General features: G+C 42.2%; 1 protein-coding gene across 2 annotated transcripts; it reads left to right on the top strand.

The window, feature by feature from the left end:
- Positions 1-3,745: 3,745 nt before the first annotated feature.
- SSBP1 (single stranded DNA binding protein 1) lies at positions 3,746-14,734 on the top strand. 2 transcript variants are annotated; one of them, XM_005901067.2, is made up of 7 exons: positions 3,746-3,832; positions 4,497-4,563; positions 7,610-7,670; positions 8,718-8,858; positions 9,084-9,171; positions 10,729-10,817; positions 14,340-14,734. In XM_005901067.2, exons 2-7 carry the CDS (start codon positions 4,540-4,542, stop codon positions 14,381-14,383), a joined length of 447 nt encoding a protein of 148 aa, XP_005901129.1. In that variant the 5' UTR covers positions 3,746-3,832; positions 4,497-4,539; the 3' UTR covers positions 14,384-14,734. The 2 variants fall into 2 exon arrangements, with proteins under 2 accessions (XP_005901129.1, XP_070225265.1); XM_070369164.1 differs by lacking the exon at positions 3,746-3,832 and adding an exon at positions 3,839-4,013.
- The last annotated feature ends 6,697 nt before the right edge of the window (positions 14,735-21,431 follow it).

Below are 21,431 nucleotides of genomic sequence, written 5' to 3'. Positions count from 1 at the left end.
CCATGGAATTCTCCAGGCCAGAATACTGGAGTGGGTAGACTTTCCCTTCTCCAGGGATCTTCCCAACCAGGGGTCGAACCCAGGTCTCCCGCATTGTAGGCGGGTTCTTTACCAGCTGAGCCACCAGGGAAGACACTGACAACTATTACTAGGGCCTGTGACCCCTTCTCTACAGTGTTCTTCAGAGCCTCTTCTAGCACCTGAATGGATCTGATGCCAGACTGTTGGTTTCCCTCCCTCCCTCCCTCTCTCTGCTGCGCTCCACGGTAGCAGGAAGTCACCAGAAGAGCAAGAAGCTGCATAGACACTGCACATGACACGGACTGGGTCTTCTCTGGGCTCAGGGCTTAATCTCTTCCATTTCAGTTGGAAGTTGACCCCTGGCCTCAGTGAGAAGCTCCATCCTCAGGCATGAAGTTCTGTTCCTTAAATATGAACACTGACAATCAGGTGCCAACAGATCATCTTGAGTTTAAGAAACCTTATAAAGAAATACTACTGGGCTTTCCTGAGGCTTCTCTGGTGGCTCAGTCAGTAAAGAATACACATGCAATGCAGGAGACTGCCTGCAATACAGGAGTCCAGAGTTTGATCCCTGGGTTGGGAAGTTCCTCTGGAGAATAAAATGGCAACCTACTCCAGTATTCTTGCCTGGAAAACCCCAAGGACAGGGGAGCCTTGCAGGCAACAGCCCATAGGGTTGCAAAGAATTGACACAACTGAGTGACTAAACCACCAATGTATCTACCAATTCCTAGAAGCTGTTTATCTAAAAGCTGTAGAAAGATGAACACTAAAAGATAAATGTCAATATTTTGGCCTGAACAGTTAGGTTTAAAAAATCTCTGTATGAACCATTATGTCAATCTTTAATTGCATAAAAATTGTTAGGTTTTTTGAAATTCAACAAAAAGTAGCCATGATTAACTATAGAGTATTGCTAAAGTAGATTTGAATCACTGTAAAATAGAAGCTAGTAATCAGGTTAGGTAATAAGTGCTGTAATTTTTTTCCAACAGTTATTATGAGGCTTCAGGAAAAACTGATTTAAGAGCAAAGTGAAAACTTTGATTAAAATATATAAAAAGTGTACTTGTACAGCATTGGAATTGTCCAAAGCTTCCTATCTGTGAGAAAGCATTGCCAACCATGGTTTCTACCAGTTGATACCTACAGCTGAGACTTTCTTTTAATTTAGGGGGGGAAAAAAAGGCAAGGCCAAAGATAGCTCTGTGGCCTTGGGCATACACTGTAGACTTGTCTCTTTCTCAGCTAGCTTTGCAAAGGATGAAAGCCCTGAATTATTCCACTAAGACCAGCGGTAACGGTAGCTGACTAAAGGCACAATGCTTTCACCACTTCTCAGTATTGGGAAGGTCCTTCCTTTCTGGGTCCACGGATGAACTACAGAAAAAGCTTATGATTATGTTAAAGAGTGGGTGTAGGTCTCTGCACATCATGAAGAGGTTTCAGGAATTCCTCACCAAAATGCAAACTGTAGATTTCTTGCAAAAGCAGTATGTTTAATAAATTTTTTTCAGCTACTCTTCCAGATTATTATTTTTTTAAATTTTCTTATTTCAGGCCTATTTGAGTATCCTTCTGTGTTCTATTTATTTGTTCTCGCCTGTGGTCTACTCTTGTTTAAAGCACAACTGCTGACTGGATATTCACAAGAAGGTCCCTGTTCTCTAAGAGCTCACAGTCAATGCAGAAGAGGAGGCACCTTCATGGGCATTTAAATTTTAATACAAGATAAGACTTAGGGTGTAAAGAAAGTGAAATGGGAAAACGAAGGATGATTTGCATAAAGAATTTTGAAATTACAGGAAAGAACTCTTCTGATGATGAAGACAGAGCAAAGCAACACTGAAGTGTCTGCCATGTTGGGAAGGAGGATCTATTTGATAACAGAAGATGTTTTAACTCTATTCTGCCATGATATCATACATCTTAATATGATTTTCTTTGTCAAAGAAGACAGCACTTGCAACTTTCTCCAGCCAACAAAGAATGTGAATTGATAATTCCCATCTGAGAGAGAATTCAGATTAGCCCAGATTCCCCACTAAGATATTATTCATAAAGTTTTGCATGTGACTTTCAATTTGCACAGTGCTTTCTGCCTTTTTTTTTAAAAATAAACTTTTCCACATTCCTTTCTCCAAAGTGTTTGTGAACAGAAAGAAAGAGGGAGTGATTTGAGGCCTAATAAAGAACTTTTAAGGCCAAGTGATTGGATGTGGATGAGCAAATGTGGGTGATCAGGAAGAAGTTTCAAAGGTGATTTCAAGTTCAGGTCTGGCAGAATTTTGGCACCATTAAAACACACAAGGCACTTAGAAGAGGGAAACTGGCTTTGAAGGAAAGGATGAATCTGGTTTTTCACTTGACTCAACAGCTCAAGTGAAAGTAGGATTTTAAAATAGGAAATCATCAGAGGGCAAGTTACAGTAGTAAACTGGGGCATGTAGGATGATTAGTGTCTGAGCAAGGCCTGAAGGCAATTAACATGGTATGTTTCCAGGACAGAACATGTTGAAGGTAGAAGTAAAACAGGTAAGCATCATGAAATATATCAACTAGGAAGTCATACTATTAAGACTGGGTTAAGGTATGTGTTGGAAACCACATGAAATAGTTGATATTTTTTCCTTTTAGGGCAAAAATGGGCCGTTGAAGAGTTTTAAGTAAGGTTCTGAGGAGATTTGCTGATTAGGATGATGTGGCTGTACCTTTTCCAGAAGTTGGACAGTGCCAGGACCAGATGATGGAGAGGCCCGGGGAGGTGCCCCCCAGCCTGTATTCTGCAATCTGTCTTCCTTCTTTCCCCTCTGTCAACAAGGCCAGGATTAGCGGGCACAAGACAAAATTTAAGGGATGGCTAGGAAACCCAGCATTCAAGACTAATGCTTCATTTTAAAATTATTAAAATGAATGAAATCCACAATGAATTCTAAATAAAGGCAAGATCGGTAAGCTTAAGTTAATTAAGAATGCCACTTCCTCGAGAAAAATTATCAGAGATGGAAATTCTTGCAGTTGGAAATAAGGTAAGCAAAGGCTTTTGAAAATATTATCAGTTGTTATACTTCCAATCAAGGTAAAATTATAATTTTGTTTTTGGCGTTAAAAAATAACAGTGTTGTGAGTTTTAATACACCTAATTTTTAAATATTCAATATTTCTTCAAGTACTTTAATGTTCTGGGGAAAAAATGTTCAAATACATAACATGTACATAGGCGTGCACGTTTTTCCTGGTGCCTTAGGAATCTACTTGGCTTATATACTGTATTTAATACAAGTTATATTTTAATTCACGGATTTGTTCCTTAATTCTGACTTTAAAATATTGCACTAATATTTATTTTGATACCCCCCCCCTTTTTTTTGTGACCCTTAAATTTTGCACTTTCGGCTCTTTCCCCATTCCTTTTTCTGTTTTATTTTTATTTGTTACTGTTTTTTTCTTCTTGTTTTTGGAGGCTTGATCCTTTCTAGTTTTTCCAGAGGCACAGCTATCCTTTGTTTCGCTCACGTTGCCGAGTCCTGGGCGGACCTCGGAAACTCTTCAAATACAGTAATTTCATTTCATTACAAAGTTAAAATCAGGTTAGCGCGCCAATAGGCAGTGTTGATATATTGCTCCCGCCCGGAAGGAGGCTCCCGGAACTACCGCGTTAAGGGGGCGTGTTTCCCGCAGCGCCGGCTGGCTGCATTTTCACGATGCACTCAGAGGACTTTCCGATTCTTCCTTCTCGCGAGCCTTGAGTCCCGGCAGCACCCGGAAGCGATTCCCTGCCTGGAGGCTGTGCGGACCAGAGTCTCAGGTGAGGGCGGGAGAAAGGGCGTAAGGCCGCAGTCCTGCGTTAGGTGTGCGTATTGCTTTGTCGGCGTATAGACCTCCTCTTCTCGCGCGGAGGACTCTGTGGTTTCGTCTCACCTCCCAGGCCCTATACATTGTTGGTTGGGAGCGTCGGGTTTGAGCAAGGGCGCCCGCACATTTCACCGGTGAGACGGCGAAGCCCAGGGATGGCCTTGTTCTTTGCAAACGGGATTGGAGGCAGTAATGTTTGCGGCAGCACGTTCCAGATTGAAGCGCCATGATAACATTTTAGTATTTGCTGAGCTCTTTGTCTTAGGAGCTGTTTTAGAAGTATTGGGTGTAACAGTGAAGAAATGAAGCAGAAATCCCTGCCAGAAGGGAACTTGCGTTTTAACTGAATTTGGGAAAACAGTGGAATAGAAATGGGGGTAGAATCAGAATTTTTGTATGGGTTAAAAGAAGAGGAAGTTAAGGGGGACCAAAAAAAAAAAAAAACCGGAAAGGTGCGAGAGATTTTGGGGAGTGGGAGAGGATCCTTGTCTAATGTGCAGGGGCGTAATATGTTACGGTCTCAAGGTTCGTTGCGTAAAAGCCCTGAATGCCGTTAGGAATTTAGGACTTCAGTGAAATCGTGTTCTTGCTATAGGATATAATCTCTTTTTCTTCAGGAAAAGACTAAAGATTAGATTGGAAGAAGAGAGAGTAGAAGCCATGTTTCGAAGACCTGTAGTACAGGTAATCACTTCTCCATGTTAATGTTGAGATGTGTTATTATAAACCATGGCGATCACATTTCTTTAGGGTTTTGCCTGCAGAGGCAGAAGTCATTTGAGCCCACCTGTCTTATGTGTACTTAGTTGATATGAGGGTTGGGGACAGATTTTGGTGGTAGATTGCAAGCTCAGCCGTTTCTGACTCTTTGCGACCCCCATAGACTGTAGCCCACCAGGCTTCTCTGCCCTTGGGCTTCTCCAGGCAAGAGTACTGGAATGGGTGGCCATTTCCTGCTCCAGGGGATCTTCCCGACCCGGGGATCGAACCGCATCTCTGGCATCTTCTGCATTGGCATGCAGATTCTTTACCACTTGAATAAATAGTGTTCATTAAAGCAAAAACAAAACGTTTCTAGTTTACTCACATATATGATGAGAGTAGTTAACTTTTTAAAACGTGTTACTTGTGTGTAGAGCAGTTAGCATTTAAAGTCCTTATTGATCTAAAGTCTATGAGAATTGTTTCAGCTTTTTTTTTTAAATCACGTGGTTTGTTTTCTGACCACCTGCTGCTTTTGTTGTCAGTCTGCCTCCCCCACCACACGCCATCTCCCTGCTGAGGAGAGCAGGTCAAGTCTCAGCAACTCTACAGATGAACTGTGTTCAGAACTCCTCATTTCACCCAGTCAGGCTCCTCACCTAATCTCTTCAGTCAGTCTAGCCAGCCTTGAGTCAGCCTAGACCCGCTTTTCCTCACTTACCTCATTTGGGCACCGAGTTGTATAGATTCTCCTTTATAACACCTCTCATAACTCCATCTTGTTAAGGAAGAATCATTTCCTCAGTGGAACCTGTTCAGGTCTCCTCCACTCTGCTGCAGAATTGGCTCTATATCCTTGGATCCCTGTTTTAACTTATACATACTTTTAAAATATATACCTTTTAATGTGTTGAAACGTGGAAAAGTTTCTCGTGTCTTAATACACAATTCTACAGTATTAAGGTAAATTTAATACCATATATAAAAGGGTTAAAAGTTTAGTTTTAAAAAATTATCCCAGTTAAATAATTCATTCCCTATTTTTGCTTCTCTGGTAGGTCTTGATTTTTGTGTGCCCCCAGTGGGACAGATTATTATTCCATAAAACATGTGAGCTCTGGCTCATCTGAGCATCAGGTTAGTACATTTCTAGAATCATGACATAGGTACCAGTTAGCAGGTTGATTCTTTAGTATGTGGTAACTCATATTTTGGCCACCTCATGCGAAGAGTTGACTCATTGGAAAAGACTCTGACGCTGGGAGGGATTGGGAGCAGGAGGAGAAGGGGACAACAGAGGATGAGATGGCTGGATGGCATCACTGACTTGATGGATGTGAGTCTGAGTGAACTCCGGGAGTTGTTGATGGACAGGGAGGCCTGGCATGCTGCAATTCATGGGGTTGCAAAGAGTCGGACACGACTGAGCGACTGAACTGAACTGAACTGAACTCATATTTTTATTTTTCTACCCACCTTCTGCCCCCAAGCGTGGTGCTGGGATTCCACAGCCAAAAGTACCCTGGAATGGCTGTTGTTTCCATTGGTAGATACCTACTGTATGTTAACAGTGCCACTTCTGGACACATGTTTCTCTGATATAATGGTTAGCTCTCTGAATCCAGTAATGTTCTCAGTAATGTGTACTCAAATCTTGGCAGTAGCCCTTGAACAGAGGCAGCAAAGGGCAGTGGGAAAGCCAGCAGCCTTGCGGTTGGGGACCCTGAGTTCCAGCTGTGACTTGCCACTTCTTTCCTGTAGGATTTTGGGCAAGTTACTCACTCTGTCTCTGAACTTCATTTTTGTCATCTGTAAAGTGGTGGTAATTTTACATAGTTTATAGGTTTATTCTGAGGATTAATTGATAAGAGACAAAGCACTTACCTAGTATTCATTAATGATGAACTACTATGGACTATAGCTTGCCAAGCTCCTCTGTCTGTAGAATTTTCCAGACAAGATACGGAGTGGGTTGCCATTTCCTTCTCCAGGGGGTCTTCTCGACCCAGGAATCGAACCTTTGTCTCTTGCATTTGGCAGGCAGTCTTTACCACTGCGCTATCTGGGAAGCCCTTTCAGTAATGATGGCTTTGGTTATCACTGAGTGCTACTGTTACATGGCAGCGACTGTCTTTCTCTGATAGACTGATTTGAACAGTCCTATTTTTGTACTTAATCAAAGAATCATGTTTGTTTATCTTAAATTTTTTCCTTGGGACTGTCAGAAGCACCAATTTTTCCAACATATGTTGTTTACCGTTTTGTGTGCAAGCACAGAAGCACCATGCTGCTGCTGCTAAGTCGCTTCAGTCGTGTCCGACTCTGTGCGACCCCAGAGACGGCAGCCCACCAGGCTGGGATTCTCCAGGCAAGAACACTGGAGTGGGTTGCCATGTCCTTCTTCAATGCATGAAAGTGAAAAGTGAAAGTGAAGTCGCTCAGTCGCGTTTGACTCTTAGCGACCCCATGGACTGTAGCCTTCCAGGCTCCTCCGTCCATGGGATTTTCCAGGCAAGAGTACTGGAGTGGGGTGCCATTGCCTTCTCCGGAAGCACCAGAGAGGCCTGGGAATGGACTCTTGTGGACTCCCCGAGCCTTCTTTGTGCCTGTGGGCTTCTGCAGGAGGCTGCCCCTGTGTGTGGTCCTCCTGGCTGTGGGGTTTCCCCAGTGGTTCAGTGGTAAAGAATCTCCCTGCAATGCAGGAGATGCAGGAGATGTGGGTTCAGTCCCTGGGTTGGAAAGATCCCCTGGAGGAGGGCATGGAAACCCACTCTAGTATTCTTGCCTAGAGAATCCCATGGACAGGGGAGCCTGGCAGGCTATAGTCCATAGGTTTGCATAGAGTTGGACGTGACTGAAGCCACTGAGCATGCATACATGCCTGGCACTGTGATGGGTGCACCTCTCTTGTGTGGGTGTGTGCCTTAGGGGCTGCTGACTGGGTGGTGACCAGGTGTGAACGGGTCTTCTGTTTACACTTGCCTTTGCCCCTGTACTAACGCTGTTTTACTCATTTGTTCCACTTTAGGTACTTCGTCAGTTTGTAAGGCATGAGTCTGAAGTAGCTAGCAGTTTGGTTCTTGAAAGATGTAAGTAGTAGCTGATTTCCAGTTTTTACAGCAATGTGCTCATGTTCTCAGATACGTTGCAGAAGAGGTGCATCCATGGGGTTATACTCTGTTAACCGTCATGCTTTTGGTTCATATCTGCCTCTCTGTCCTTGGCTTCTTATCTCTTCCTATCAGGCTGCAGGAGCCTTCTGTAAACCTGGTTCTTCTTCCCTTATCATACACTTTTTACCCACTCTTATTGTCGCTTTCCTGCCAAAGAAATTCCTTTGGTCCTTTTTGGTTATCTAAGACATCCAAGGCTGTGTGCTAGTTGGCTGAAGCCGTGAACGTTTGTGAAAAGTGATTGTTTCACAGAAATAGTCCCTGTATTTATAAAGATTTTCAGATCTCAATTTTGTTCTTTTAACCATACAAACAGTTTAAAAATTTTTTTAAAAGGTATTTAAAAGATGAATTGATGGTTTTGAACTGTGGTGTTGGAGAAGACTCTTGAGAGTCCCTTGGATAGTAAGGAGATCAAACCAGTCCATCCTAAAGGAAATCAGTCCTGAATATTCATTGGAAGGACTGATGCTGAAGCTGAAACTCCAATATTTTGGCCACCTGATGCGAAGAACTGACTCATTGGAAAAGACCCTGGTGCTGGGAAAGATTGGTGGCAGGAGGCAAAGGGGACAACAGAGGATGAGATGGTTGAATGGCATCACTGACTCGATGGACTTGAGTTTGAGCAAGCTTCGTGAGTTTGTGATGGACAGGGAAGCCTGGTGTGCTGCAGTCATGAGGTCGCAAAGAGTTGGACACGACTGAGTGACTGAACTGAAAAGAAGAATTTAGATAAAGAGCTTAATGCTTGTTTTGTGGGGTTCTATGGATAGTTTCTCCTTTCTTATCAGTCCTGTTTTTTCCCCTGAGCCTCTTTTTATTTGCTCCTCACACTTGTTTTCTGACCTTCTAGTGCTTGGGTTTTGCTTAATGCCGAGATTGAAGTTGAAGTAGTGATTGTAGCTGTTCCTCTTCTGGACATTTCTGTCAGTCTTATGTTATCTACAAATTGCTTTTCAGCTCTGAATCGCGTGCAGTTGCTCGGTCGAGTAGGTCAGGACCCTGTCATGAGACAGGTAGAAGGAAAAAACCCAGTCACGATATTTTCCCTAGCAACAAATGAGATGTGGCGATCAGGGGAAAACGAAACCTACCAAATGGGTGAGTATAAAAGACTGGGGTTTTAGTTTTATCCGCAGCAAATAGACATTATTTAGTGTGAATTGTCTAATTAGATACTTTAAGAATACTTTCGGAAAGGATCTTCCCTAACTCTGTCCTGTCTCTTAGAAACCATGGCGTAGCTTAGCTGGACACTATGTCCTTTTGCAGTTGTCCTTTGCATTTGTAACCACATTCCCTGTCCTTGTGATTCTTGTGACTTAGGTGATGTCAGTCAGAAGACAACATGGCATAGAATTTCAGTGTTCCGACCGGGCCTCAGAGATGTGGCGTATCAGTATGTGAAAAAGGGGTAAGTTGAAGAAGGAGGGAGCTTACAGGTTGAATGGTTTAAAATACAAACTAGGAGCGTGTTTTCATGGAGTCTGTAGCTCTTCTATTTATAAAGTACCACTCATTACTTTGGGTTAGCCCAAGAGGTATTTATTCAGTGCTTAATACTGTATGTGTAGTGTCATATGTGACTAGTTTAAAGGTTTTAACATGGTTTAGCCTTTTAAGAACTTAGAACTTAGGACAGTAGGATGTGAACTTGAACAGCACTGATGAGGTGAGAGAGAAGGCAGAGGGCGCCGTGTGCCTGTCACGGGTGCAGCAGTGCTCATGAGGGTTCCCAGGCCACCATGGCCAGCGACCCCAATGCTGGCTGTCTTGTCCTTGGCATCACGTGGTGGCTTGACAGAGGGTCTGGGAGGTTGGGAGCCTGATGCAGTGAGGTATTCTGGTGATAATTCAGGGCAGTTAGTTCATATTTGATAATTTTATATGAACTTAGCAATTCCGTTTTGAAATGTTTGGATTATGTATAAGAAGTGTCTTTTCCAAACCCTCAGAAGGACAAAAGGTTGTGTTTAACAGCAGCTGTAGTCATAGTTTAGAAATGTATTATAGAAATAAAACATTTCATGAAACATAAGTTTAGCAATAATTAAAATTTCTGTTTTTTTAATAATCGCATACCTTTTCTTCAGATGAACTTCCATTGTCGTGTGTGTATGGTATGTAGAGGACGTTTCAAGGAAAAGGCATCGATTTCACCTGCTGGTTGGTGAATCTGTGTGGCCGTTCCCTTTGGCACCCAGTCGTTTTACTAGTCTGCTTTCTGTATTGTGCAGTAGCAGTGCTGTTAAATTCTGAAATTGGTGCCACTGTGGCCATTTTCTACCCTTTAAAGTCGGCGTTACATTTGTCTTCTAGTTCAGCCTTTTAGAGAGTGCAGAATAGTCTTAGTAATTAACTCTGGGTGAAATAATACTAAGCTGAAAACTTGTATTTTGAATTTTAATAATCTAAAGTCATTTGAGAGTAAGTTCATGAACCTCACTATAGAAAGGAACTGAAAAATAAGTGAAAAAAAAATCAACGAATCTGTTAAGATAATTCAGGGTCAAAGGGGATAGAAAAATCACATGTTGGAAATCAATCATAGAGATTTAAATGATGCTCTTCATTTTCAGGGTCTTAAGGTTGCTTTTTTTTTTTTTTAATTAAAACTTGAAACTTTTTTTTTTAAACTTCATAAGGGTCACAGGCAGCTAAAGGATGAAAACATCCTTTTTTCCAGTGTGGCAAGGCAAGTCCACGTGTACTTTATGGTTCAGTACTCTTATTCTTTGCCTGTGCCTCGTGGCTTGCAGGATCTCAGTTCCTGGATCAGGCAGTGAAGGCGCGGCGTCCTAACCATCAGGAAACTGTTTTAGCGCTCTTAATTCTGAATTTTGAGAAGTGGTATGTGTGATTATCTATTTCATCCTTGAAGACTATACTCATTGCTCTTTTCTGACCTGGCTCTCTGCTGTAAAGCATATTGAAATCTCCAGACTAAAACTGGTAATTTTTATTTTATCAGGTCTCGAATTTATGTGGAAGGGAAAGTAGACTATGGTGAATATACGGATAAAAATAATGTCAGACGACAAGCAACAACAATTATAGCTGGTAAGGCTCTTGTGATAATCGCTATTTTTTTTTTTTCTTTGAACGCTTGGCTATGTTGCAGCCTTACCTGAGGCTATTAGTACTGATGCTTATGAGATTGTAAGGCACCTCACCAGGAGAATCCCGAGTGGAGTTTGTGAGCCTGCTCTAAGTTTCTGTGTATATATATCTCTTCTTTCAGAAAGCGATCTCTGTACTCACAGTTTTAGTTCACAAGTAACTTTAGAATTATCCATTGCACTGTTGACTCTTTGAAGGACATGGCCTAAATGGAAAAGCATGTACCAAGAAGAGTTAAACTAATAGTGGCATCAGACATTTGTACAGCTTCATTCAGAGCCTGTTTGGTACTTAACATGATGATTTTGTTTTAAACTCCTGTTGTTCTCATTAAACAAAATACAAAACAACATGGAAACATGGACGCACAGAGCTTAAAGGAGGTTAAGAAGATATCCTCTAGAGGAGAGTGTTCAAGCTTTTCTGAAAATTCTGCAAGAATTTTGAAACCAATATATACCCCTTTGAACATGTTTAAGTTGACATTAAGAGTTTTTTTCAATATAAAATTGTTGCTTTTAAAGGTATTAAGGGATCTGAATACCATAACAATTTGGTATCCATCATCATTAAAAAGATACAAGCTCTTCGACATTTGGAAAGTTTATGATTCCCTTTTCTCTGAACTTGTTTTTCAATCCCATTTTCTCCTTAGAAGTGTATCTTAATGTATCTTAATATAATCTATTGTATAGTCAAAAATATTTTATTATTTTATTTTGTTAAATGTAACAAAAGTACATACATAAATAGAAATTTTAAAATATTTTAAAAAACTTTGTGATAGTGAGGCTCTGAATATTGGGTTTCTCCTTGAATAGGTTATCATTACAGTTGTTTTTAGAACATAATTGACCAAAACAACTGTAATATGTAAGTACAAAAGCTGTAACATTTTATTGAAAATGTGTCTTAATGAGATAGATGATGCATTTTGTTGTCTTTTGGATTAATTGCTAAAATAAAAGTTATTAGACATTCTGTTTTCTTTTTTATGGATATAAAACTCAAGAAACTTTATTTTCTTAAGTAGATGAGAATGAAAGAGCTATTTATGAGCCTCTGAGATATGCCAAAATTAGATATTTAAAAATTAACTTTTTATTATGGAAAATGTCAAACATACACAAAAGGAGAGAGGAGTGAAAAACAAAAGCTCCTGTCACGCAGCTTCAACAGTTATCAGCAGATGGCAAACAATATTTCATCTATGCACCGGCCTACTTTCTCCCACCTGGATCATTCTGAGTGAATCTGAGACATTGTATCATCCATAAATATTTCAGTAGGTGTCTCGGAAATGTATGGATTCCTCTTTATAGTGCTATTATCAGAGCTAGTGTTAAGAACTCATTATTAAATTTATCTTTTACTAGATGTCATAGTATTGAAATTTTTTTGATTGCTCCATGTACAGCAATCTATACATTATATTACATGGTTTATATATATCTTAAGTCTTATTTAGGGCTTCCCTGGTGGCTCCGAGGTTAAAGCGTCTGCCCACAATGCGGGAGACCTGGGTTCGATCCCTGGGTTGGGAAGATCCCCTGGAGAAGGAAATGGCACCCCACTCCAGTACTCTTGCCTGGAGAATCCCATGGAGGGAGGAGCCTGGTGGGCTACAGTCCATGGGGTTGCAGAGAGTCAGACACGACTGAGTGACTTCACTTCACTAAGTCTTATTTTAAAAAAAAAGAATTTAGATTTGGGAGGCTAAAAGTCTGACAACTTAGGTCTCCTAACCGACAGATTTTCCTTTTTCTCTTTGAACTTGTTCTAGAGTTCATGTCTTAACTACTATGCCTTATTGATAAATTATAATTTGTTATAAATAATAAGCATATATTTTCTTACTACTTTCTTGAAAGTATATTGACCTTGAGAACCAATATAGGTATCTTCCTCCCCTCATTATTAAACCTAAGAGAAGGTTCTTTCTGACCAGTTTGCTTTCATATTTCTTGAGTGTCTTGAGTAAATCGCTTCCTGCTTGCCCTGTTCTTCCTTGGCTCATTCTTGCAGAGGTATCTAACTGTTTAAAAATTTTTTTTCAGACCTGTGTATGGTATAAAGCTATGCCTGTGGTTTCAGCAGTGGAAAATCAAGCTTTCTAATAAAATAGTTGACATATTTATGAAGCATTTAATACTTTCATCTTCCACTGTAAACCTATTGTGTGGGCAAATTTCAAATTTAAATTGTGTGAAGTTTTATAGACCAGGTCAAAGAGAAACATTTCAAATTATCTGCCATTTTCTTCTTGTCACTATTATTCACCAGCATGGATGATTAAGCAATTAACATAGGTTTATGGCTAACAGTAAAATGAATAGGTCTTTAGTACCCTTAGGATGGAAGGGAATAGAGTATAATTTGGCTCATCTGTTTTATAGGCTATGTTTTTTTTCTCTTAGAAATCAGTGTAACTTAAAAATAACCACCAGCAGGTGGCAGTCTTGTCTTTTTACATAGTGATGTCAACTTGGATAATCTCTTCTGAAATAACCATTCTGTACCAAAATACTCTAGTTTTAGAAGACTGTAGTCATGAACAAATACTCAGTTATTGTATAGTAACCATTTTTTGGATAATTCTAAAGTTTTAAGAATGTCAGTGTTTCAGGATTATGTAGAAGGTACTGCTTCTTTTCTTTTGCTTGTTCTAAACTAATTGTTTCTGGGCAACCTTTTAGGAGCAGTGTCTGATGTTTTTGGATAAAAATGCTCCCTCTGAAATATTGATTACTAGAAAATTTCCCAGGAATAAATGTGTAAAACTCATTTTGTTTTAAAATTTAAAAGTAGCGTGTGTTCTGTATGAGTGTTCAGACTTAAAAAACACAAATAGATCTGTCTGTCCTGATGGGGCCGTTTTGAACCCCGTCCTTCCCCCTTCCCTCCAGCATGTGGTATGTGATGCCACGATCCTTTTCTGTGTTAGGATGTGCTCCTTGGTTTACTGGCATCTGTCTGAGTGTTGCAAGCATCAAAGTGTGTGACTAGCTCTTTTGTAGAAAGTTACCACTGAGAAGACCTTTGCTACCTTCAGGGAAGACAAGAAGTATCCCACCTTTTCTCACAAGGTCTGAATTATTGATAAACCGTCAAAGCCCAGCTTTTACCTCCATTATGCCTATCACATATACCTGTTAAGAACATCAGTTAGTTCACTTGCTCAGTCGTATTCGACTCTGCGGCCCCATGAACTGCAGCTCACTGGGCTTTCCCGTCCATCACCGATTCTGGAGCTTGCTCAAATGCATGTCTATCGAGTTGGTGATGCCATCCAACCATCTCATCCTCTGTCGTCCCCTTGTCAGCAGGAACCTAGTATTTTGAGAATTTGTCTAAAGTCTCTTTGGTGACTAGCACTAAAATACGTATCTGGTAAAAGGGAATGATTAAGTGAGGTGGAGAAAGAGTTCTGAAAATAACATTTCTGCTTTGGCTTCTTTACAGATAATATTATATTTTTGAGTGACCAGATAAAAGAGAAGCCGTAGACTGGACGATTCTTCTCTGGCCGGCGTTTGGTACAGTCTCATTTCCAAATCATGATAGTGTTTATAGTTTCTAAGGACAAGAATTAAAATACTCTTCATTGTAAAATGAGTGATAACATTTTCCTGACCGTCACTCCCCTTCCCCTTTTTGTGTCATGAACTCTGGTAGCTCCTGCCTGTTAATGATATTCACTGATTGTTTATTCTTTAAGAGATGGTTTCTGTGTACAAAATCGTGAACTTTTAGGTTCATCCATGTTATGGCAAAGGGATGAATGTCCTTTGGGAAGGGCCCCCCGCCCTCCCCACTTTTTTGTGCACACTTCTATTATAGCATAGAGTCAACCACCACAGTGTTTTTGAGTATTGCTGTATGTCAGACATTTATCCCATGGTTGTAGATACTGATTTCCTTATCTGGTTTATAGACCAGAAGCCAAGGGCTGTATCTTCTTCGTGTACTTGCATGTTTAACCAGTACTTTGCAAAGAGTAGGCAATAAATGTTGACACGTGAATGATCCCAATAGGATAATGAGCTTTAGCCCAAAGTGAAGGGGTTTGCTGAGCAGCGGTTAGTATCTAACCTAAATAGCTTCAAGACTAAGCTACCTCAGTCCCGTCTTTTGTCCTTGGACAGTTTCACTAGTAGCATTCATGAAACAGTTTACCACTGGGAAAGACCTGAAGTGCAACTGGGGTGAAATTGTCCATCTCCAGGAGGTGATCCAGGGGCTCTGGTTTCACTGTTTTCCGTCTTTCTAAGCCCCTGTTCTCTGTTCTTTTCGTCTCATGCGGAGCGCTCTGTTTAGGGAGCCCCCTAAACCCCCTCTGGCACTGCGTCTGTAGGTCAGCGCCCCAGGTATGTTTCCCTTTAATTTTTCTACGTGGTCTTCTGCTGTACATACTGTGTACACTTGGGTACACACAGTCACACTTGGGTACACACAGTCACTTTCATCATAAGATTCTGAAAATCACAGAGCACTAAGAATTTACTAGTAATGATTATATAAGATAAACTCAGTGATTTAAATGCGTCTTGTACTTTCTGAAGTTGGCATCAGTCCCTGCCCGGTGTGCGCGCTCCTTTGCTGCTGTGTACAGAGGCTGGCTGCTGCTGGGCAGGTTGTCGGGTCACACGGTAGAAGTCCCTGTTCTCAGGCTCCAGCTCCGCCTCTAGCCCAGCCTGGTTATTTGTGTCCCAGGCTGTGTGTCCTCTCCCCCTGCCTCTGAGTGTGGTGTTCACTGTAGCTTACATCCTGCTGGACTTAAACAGGAACCGCATTCACATGTTATTTTATGGGCCCTTGGCTGTTCTGAGGTATCTTCTGCACACTGCAACAGCTTTTTGTACTCATACTACAGTTTGGCTAAGGAAAATTGGAGTTCCCTAGTTTATCCTTTACATGCCAAGATATGGGAGAAAATTACTGTTTCCTCATATCAACCGTCTTTAAATTTAAATTTTTTTTTTCCAGCCACCTTTTTCTTTTCCTTTTTCCTATAACTGGGACCATTAATCAGCATGTTACATCTGCCCTCTTGGTTCCCACAGTAAAACTGTCTGGTGTTGTAGTACTCACTCCTTGACCCCACATTCCTTAAAGCAAAATTGTAAAGTAGATAAAATTTGTCTTTGGGACAACTTTTTATTCTTGTCCTCAGCAAAGCTACTTTTATGCCCCTTCAAAGTTGTAAGAGGTCATGCATATAAGTATTCCTGTTTAAACTGGGTGATGAATCTGTGCTTTGGGAAAGTGACATGGTGAACAAAACAGCTTAATTGCCAAGTGATTGTGAGTCCGGGGCAGTCTGGTGCAGGGGCCAGAGAGTGTGTCCTCCAGGATCTTGTGAGCTGAGGGGCTCTTCTGCAGACTCCCACTGAAGTTCACTTGAGAGGCTTTGAGGTGGGCAGTGGGGCGTTCAGAATTAGGTGTTCAGGGCGGAGGCCTCAGCGTGCACGTGATGCTACAGACCTGGGGTCCACAACCTGGGGGGCTGTGGGACCATCAACTCTGCCCTCCCCTGCAGGCAGCCCCGGCTGCTGAGAAACCTCCTGCGGTTCCCAGGCTGGTCTCAGAGGAGACGGAGAATCCAATAGCAGTCACGGACCGTGGGGGTCTTTTTCCTTATTTCATGGTCTTACAATGTCAGGGACCGTACCTGTAGAAGACTGCTCTGTGACTTTGATTTTGGGATTCCATGTTAGTTTAATGATGAGTATGATATGGGGAAGTGTGGGAGAAAGAGTGTCAAACAGCATGTGTGGTTTGAAAATATATCCCGTATTTGAAAAAGAAGTAAATGATAATAGATATATACCTCAAGAAGTCTAGAAGGAGAAAAACAAAATGTTCTGATGATCTCTGAATGGGAAGATTGTGTATGTTTTACTTTACACTTTGGTGTATTTTTTTTTTTTTTTTTAAGCATTGAGTATGTATTACTTTTATAATAAGAAATAAAGCTGTTTACATTTTGGGGGAAAAAAAAAACCCAACTTTTCCATTATTTCCAAGCCAGGCTCTCTCTCATTCACGTCATGCTTAGAAACGTCATCTTTTTTTCTTGTATTCTCCTCTTTAAGTATATACAACCTGGAAGGGTTGACTTTAAAGACTATCACATATGAGATCCACTATTTGCTGTGAGGTGCAGTTCTCAGAGAGTCATCCTTTTCTTAAAAATCGCTGGGTGCTTACTTTTCCAAAGACATCCAGAATCATCAAAGACATTTTTCTGTGGCTATTTTGGGGATTACCTGTCATTGCCAACTGGGTTTCAGCCTAACCTTCGTAGCTCATTTAGGGGAAATTAATGGTAGTTTTTCTCACTGTTCCTAAAAGATAACATGCAGTTCTTGAGGGCAGGGTTGTCTTTTACTCAGACTGCCCTTTTACCCTTGTCCAGCTCAGCCTGGCGCAGTGATGGCTTAGGGCTTTGTAAATGCGTATTCTGTCAGACTGCACTGGGACATTGACATGCAAATGAGGGCAGGATCACCTTACTTGTTTTCCTGTCAGGGTTTGCATTATATGCCCTGAAGATTGGTGGGAGTAATAGCAAGCAAATCATCATAGAAAACAACAGATCGTCACAAGGTTAGTGAGTTATAGAGAAATATCTTACAATCATATTAGTGGCTGCACACCAATCCCTGAGCTAAGTACTTTTTACTATTGACTCATTTAACTATTACACTAAGAAGAAGGTCATATTATCCCCATTTTATAGGTGAGGAAACTTGAAATTGAGAGATTAAGACACATGTCAAAGTGGTGCAGCTTGTAAGAGGCACATCTGGGGTTTGAACTTGGATAGGTGAGGTTTGCATTTTGCTTTCTGCCCGTAGCCTCCTTAGGGGCTTCCCTGTAGCTCAGCTGGTAAAGAATCCACCTGCAGTGCAGGAGACCCCGGTTTGATTCTTGGGTCAGGAAGATCCCCTGGAGAAGGGGTAGGCTGCCCACTCCAGTGTTCTTGGGCTTCCCTGGTGGCTCAGTTGGTAAAGAATCCACCTGCAGTGTGGAAGACCTGGGTTTGATCACTGGGTTGGGAAGATTCCCCCGGAGGAGGGCATGGCAACCACTCTGGTATTCTTGCCTGGAGAATCCCATGGACAGAGGAGCCTGGTGGGCTACAGTCCATGGGGTCACAAAGAGTTGGAAATGACAGCTACTAGGCACAGCGCAGCGTAACCGCTTTCCCACTCCTGTTGACCTTGAATAACCAGAACCCCACTGCTGACTTCTGCCTGGAGCCCCATGCAGGGTGCATCTGAATCACACCAGGATTCCGTACCTTCTAGGCTTTATTTGAGGAAGAATTATGAGTGATGGGGAAATACCACCACCTCTTTAGTATTCTTTCTCATTTTCAGTTTAATGATTCCCACAGGAAAATAAATAACAGTTAATATCCCTACCAGGTTATCTTTACATATTCCTCTTCTTTTTTATCAAGCAGTGTCTCTTTACTGGTTAAAATAAGTTCAGGGTGTCTGCTCCTTTTATTGTTTCCTCCAGTTGTTTCCTTCCTGCTGAGTGTTAAGATGGTCCGGAAGATTGTTCAAGAATTTGTCAGGCTCACTTTTTAGAGAGAGACTTTTGGCTGGCACCAGCATCATTGACGTCCCCTCTCATTCTCTTTTTACTGTTCATCCATTAGCTCTCTGCCATGCTTTGAACCTCAGGGTCCTGCTTGTCCATATTGGTGTACATCTTGTCGCTTTCTTGGTTTTCTCCTCTACCTGTCACTTGGGAAAAAGGTGGTCTGTCATAATAGTTCACTGAAGGCTGTGCAGTCACAGAGCCTGCATTTGAATCTCTGCTTTGGTCAGAGCAGCTGAGTGAACTCTGGTGAGTTTCCTAACTTGCCATGCCGTGATTTTTGTTGTTTTGTTTTCCTGTGAATAAACCAGGGGTAATAGTAGTCCTACTTTTATGGCCCTCCTGTGAAGAACATAGTAAATAATACATGTAACTTATATAGCACATAGTAACTGCATCAAGTGCTCAGTACGTACTGGATGTTATTACTGTTGTTACGGTTATTTTAAGTAAGGTGTATTTCTCTTCCAGCCACCACGTCCATCTCACTGAGTCTCACGGGATCCCAAGAGGGCATTTCCGTTTATTGTCCTTTACCTTTTTGTGGTGGTATTATCAACACCCGTGGATTTCTGAGCACATATTCCACTGTGGTCATTCTTTTTTCTTGGCTTTGTTGTTAGTCTTCTATGTCTATTTCCCATTAACCTGGGCATCTTTTTAAACACAGAAGCCACGTGGGCACCTGTCATATGCCATGCATCCATGTAGCCAGGACATAAGGCTGAATATAACAGGGCTCCTGCATTGAAGGAACTCACGGTGTAGGACGGTGGGGCTTGGGTGGGGAGGACGAAAGCAGGAGGCTGTGTAGTCAAGTATGATAGTCACAGTAGAAACAGTCCTGCGAGGCACAGAAGAGAATAGTTGGGTCAGAAAGCAGCATGAACAGAGGTCCAGAAACTTAAAGGTCTATGAAACATTCAAGGAGAAAACACAAAAAGTAGTTTGAGGCTAGACTGCGAAGGGCGTTGAAAGGTTGTAGAGAACTTTGGCAGTAGGAGCCTTAGAAGGTTTCACAACAGGGAGATCTCATCAGAATTGTCCTTTAAGAACTGTGTAGACAGGGGAAGGGTTAGAAGGAGGAAAGCAGAGCTATTGAATAAGCCTGGGAAGGGTTAGTAGAATGGGGATGAGAGGTAACATGATGGCCGTGTGGGATTCACGTGGACTCATTCATCTGTGTGCCTACTATGTGCCAGATCCTGTGCTAGGCCCTGAGCAGGGGATGCAGAGAACACGTAACTCCTACCCAGGATCTAGTGGTGACAGAACACGTGTGCTGGTGGTAAGAGAAAAGTCAGAAGAAGATTTGAAGCTTCTGCTTGGGCAGCTGCGGAGATAGTGACGTTTTTATTTGAGACTAAGGAATGTGGGCGCTGGGGCCTTGAAGATCCCCCTTCATGGATTCAGCCTTGTTGTGGCGAAGGGGCTTGCATAACTCTCTGAAGCTGTGAGCCATGCTGTGCAGAGCCCTCCAGGATGGACAGATCATAGCGGAGAGCTCTGACAAAGTGTGGTCCACTGGAGGAGGGAATGGCTAGCCACTCCAGTATTCGTGCCTTGAGAACCCCATCAACAATATGAAAAGGCAGGAACATACAACACTGGAAGATGAGGGCCCCAGATTGCCAGGTGTCCACTATGCTACGGGGCAGGGGAGGGCAACAGAGGGTGAGACGGTTGGATGGCATCGCTGACTCTATGGACATGAGTTTGCGCAGGCTCCAGGAGATAGTGAAGGACAAGGGAACCTCACATGCTGCAGTTCACGGGGTCACAAATAGTTGGGCATGACTTAGCTACTGAGCAACAACAACAAGGAACATGGATGTGGGAGCAGATTTGAGAAGAGGGAAGATACTGAGTTTAGTTTTGTTTAGTTGTAGACTTTCTAGCTTATATTTGGGAGGGTGAAGATTAATGAGTCTGGTGCTCAGAAGAGATGCTGAGGCAAGAGTGACATTTTTTTCTTCCCTCCAGACACATTGTAAGCAGATTTTTGTGAGGTAACCTTCAAATGTGGCCAGGATTCCAGCTTTCTGATGTGGAAAGCCATATTGTGGGAAAGATTTCCAGTTGTCTACTTTTTACGATATGGGGTTGGTTTTAATCAGGAATGGTATGATGACAGACACAAAGACAGCTGTCTGTGAGAGGAGTTCCTTACTTGCAGTTCCCGAGTGGAGGGCATGGGCCACACCATGCACACATGGGGAGGTGCCAGGGTAAGTCAGGAGGCAGCGGGAGCAAGGGGAAAGCGTGGGTGAGACAGGATAGGGGAGCCGAACAAGATTAGGGTTAGTCAGCTCACATAGATTTCAGTAGGCAGTGGGTAATGGGTGGTCCCTAAGTGTCGGGTACCTGGCCGTGGGGGATTTCAGGCAGAGGAATAGTGTCCTGGTGAGGGCTATGAGCTCAGGAGGCTGATGAGGGCTGTGAACTCAGGGCTGCTTTGATGTGCATATCAAAGGCATGCTTGTGGGCAACTCCTCTACTATTTCTAGGAATCAGCTACCATTTGGGGATGGGGTGGGGGCAGTGGGTCCCATGATCTGCCAGGCCCCAAGATGTCAAAACATCGTAAAATACAGAAAATAAGACGCATTGTTTAAAAGAAGAAGCATGCATTTGCTGCCCAGTATCTGTTATTCCTTCTACATTTACGGAACCCATACTTTTTGGGGGTGACAGTGTAAACAGCAAAAGTACTGCATTCCTATTCTCCTTTGCAGTTAAGAATTGCTTGGGGCTGGGGGCTGGGGGGGCGCGTGTAAGCAGAAGTCATCTGTTGGCATTTCCAGGAAAGTTCCTTCAGTGACCTAAGTCTGCCGGGAGGCCTATCCTGTGTGCTTCTCTTCACTGTCATCTGACTTTCTTGCCTAAAATGTGGCCATGGTGGCTGAATCTCCAGTAGCCATCTTGAAGCATGAGATGGTC

This window comes from Bos mutus, chromosome 4 (assembly GCF_027580195.1).
Source record: "Bos mutus isolate GX-2022 chromosome 4, NWIPB_WYAK_1.1, whole genome shotgun sequence".
In the NCBI taxonomy this organism is placed as follows: domain Eukaryota; kingdom Metazoa; phylum Chordata; class Mammalia; order Artiodactyla; family Bovidae; genus Bos; species Bos mutus.
The sequence above is the reverse complement of the archived record's forward strand: the minus strand, read 5'-3'. Positions and strand labels throughout refer to the sequence as shown.

What these genes read in the sequence shown, in the direction of transcription:
- SSBP1 (XM_005901067.2), top strand. Translation starts at nt 4,540, where the DNA reads ATGTTTCGAAGACCTGTAGTACAG. An exon ending in AAACGAAACCTACCAAATGG is followed by an intron (nt 8,859 to 9,083) that starts GTGAGTATAAAA and finishes CTTGTGACTTAG; the next exon opens with GTGATGTCAGTCAGAAGACA. An exon ending in TATCAGTATGTGAAAAAGGG is followed by an intron (nt 9,172 to 10,728) that starts GTAAGTTGAAGA and finishes TTATTTTATCAG; the next exon opens with GTCTCGAATTTATGTGGAAG.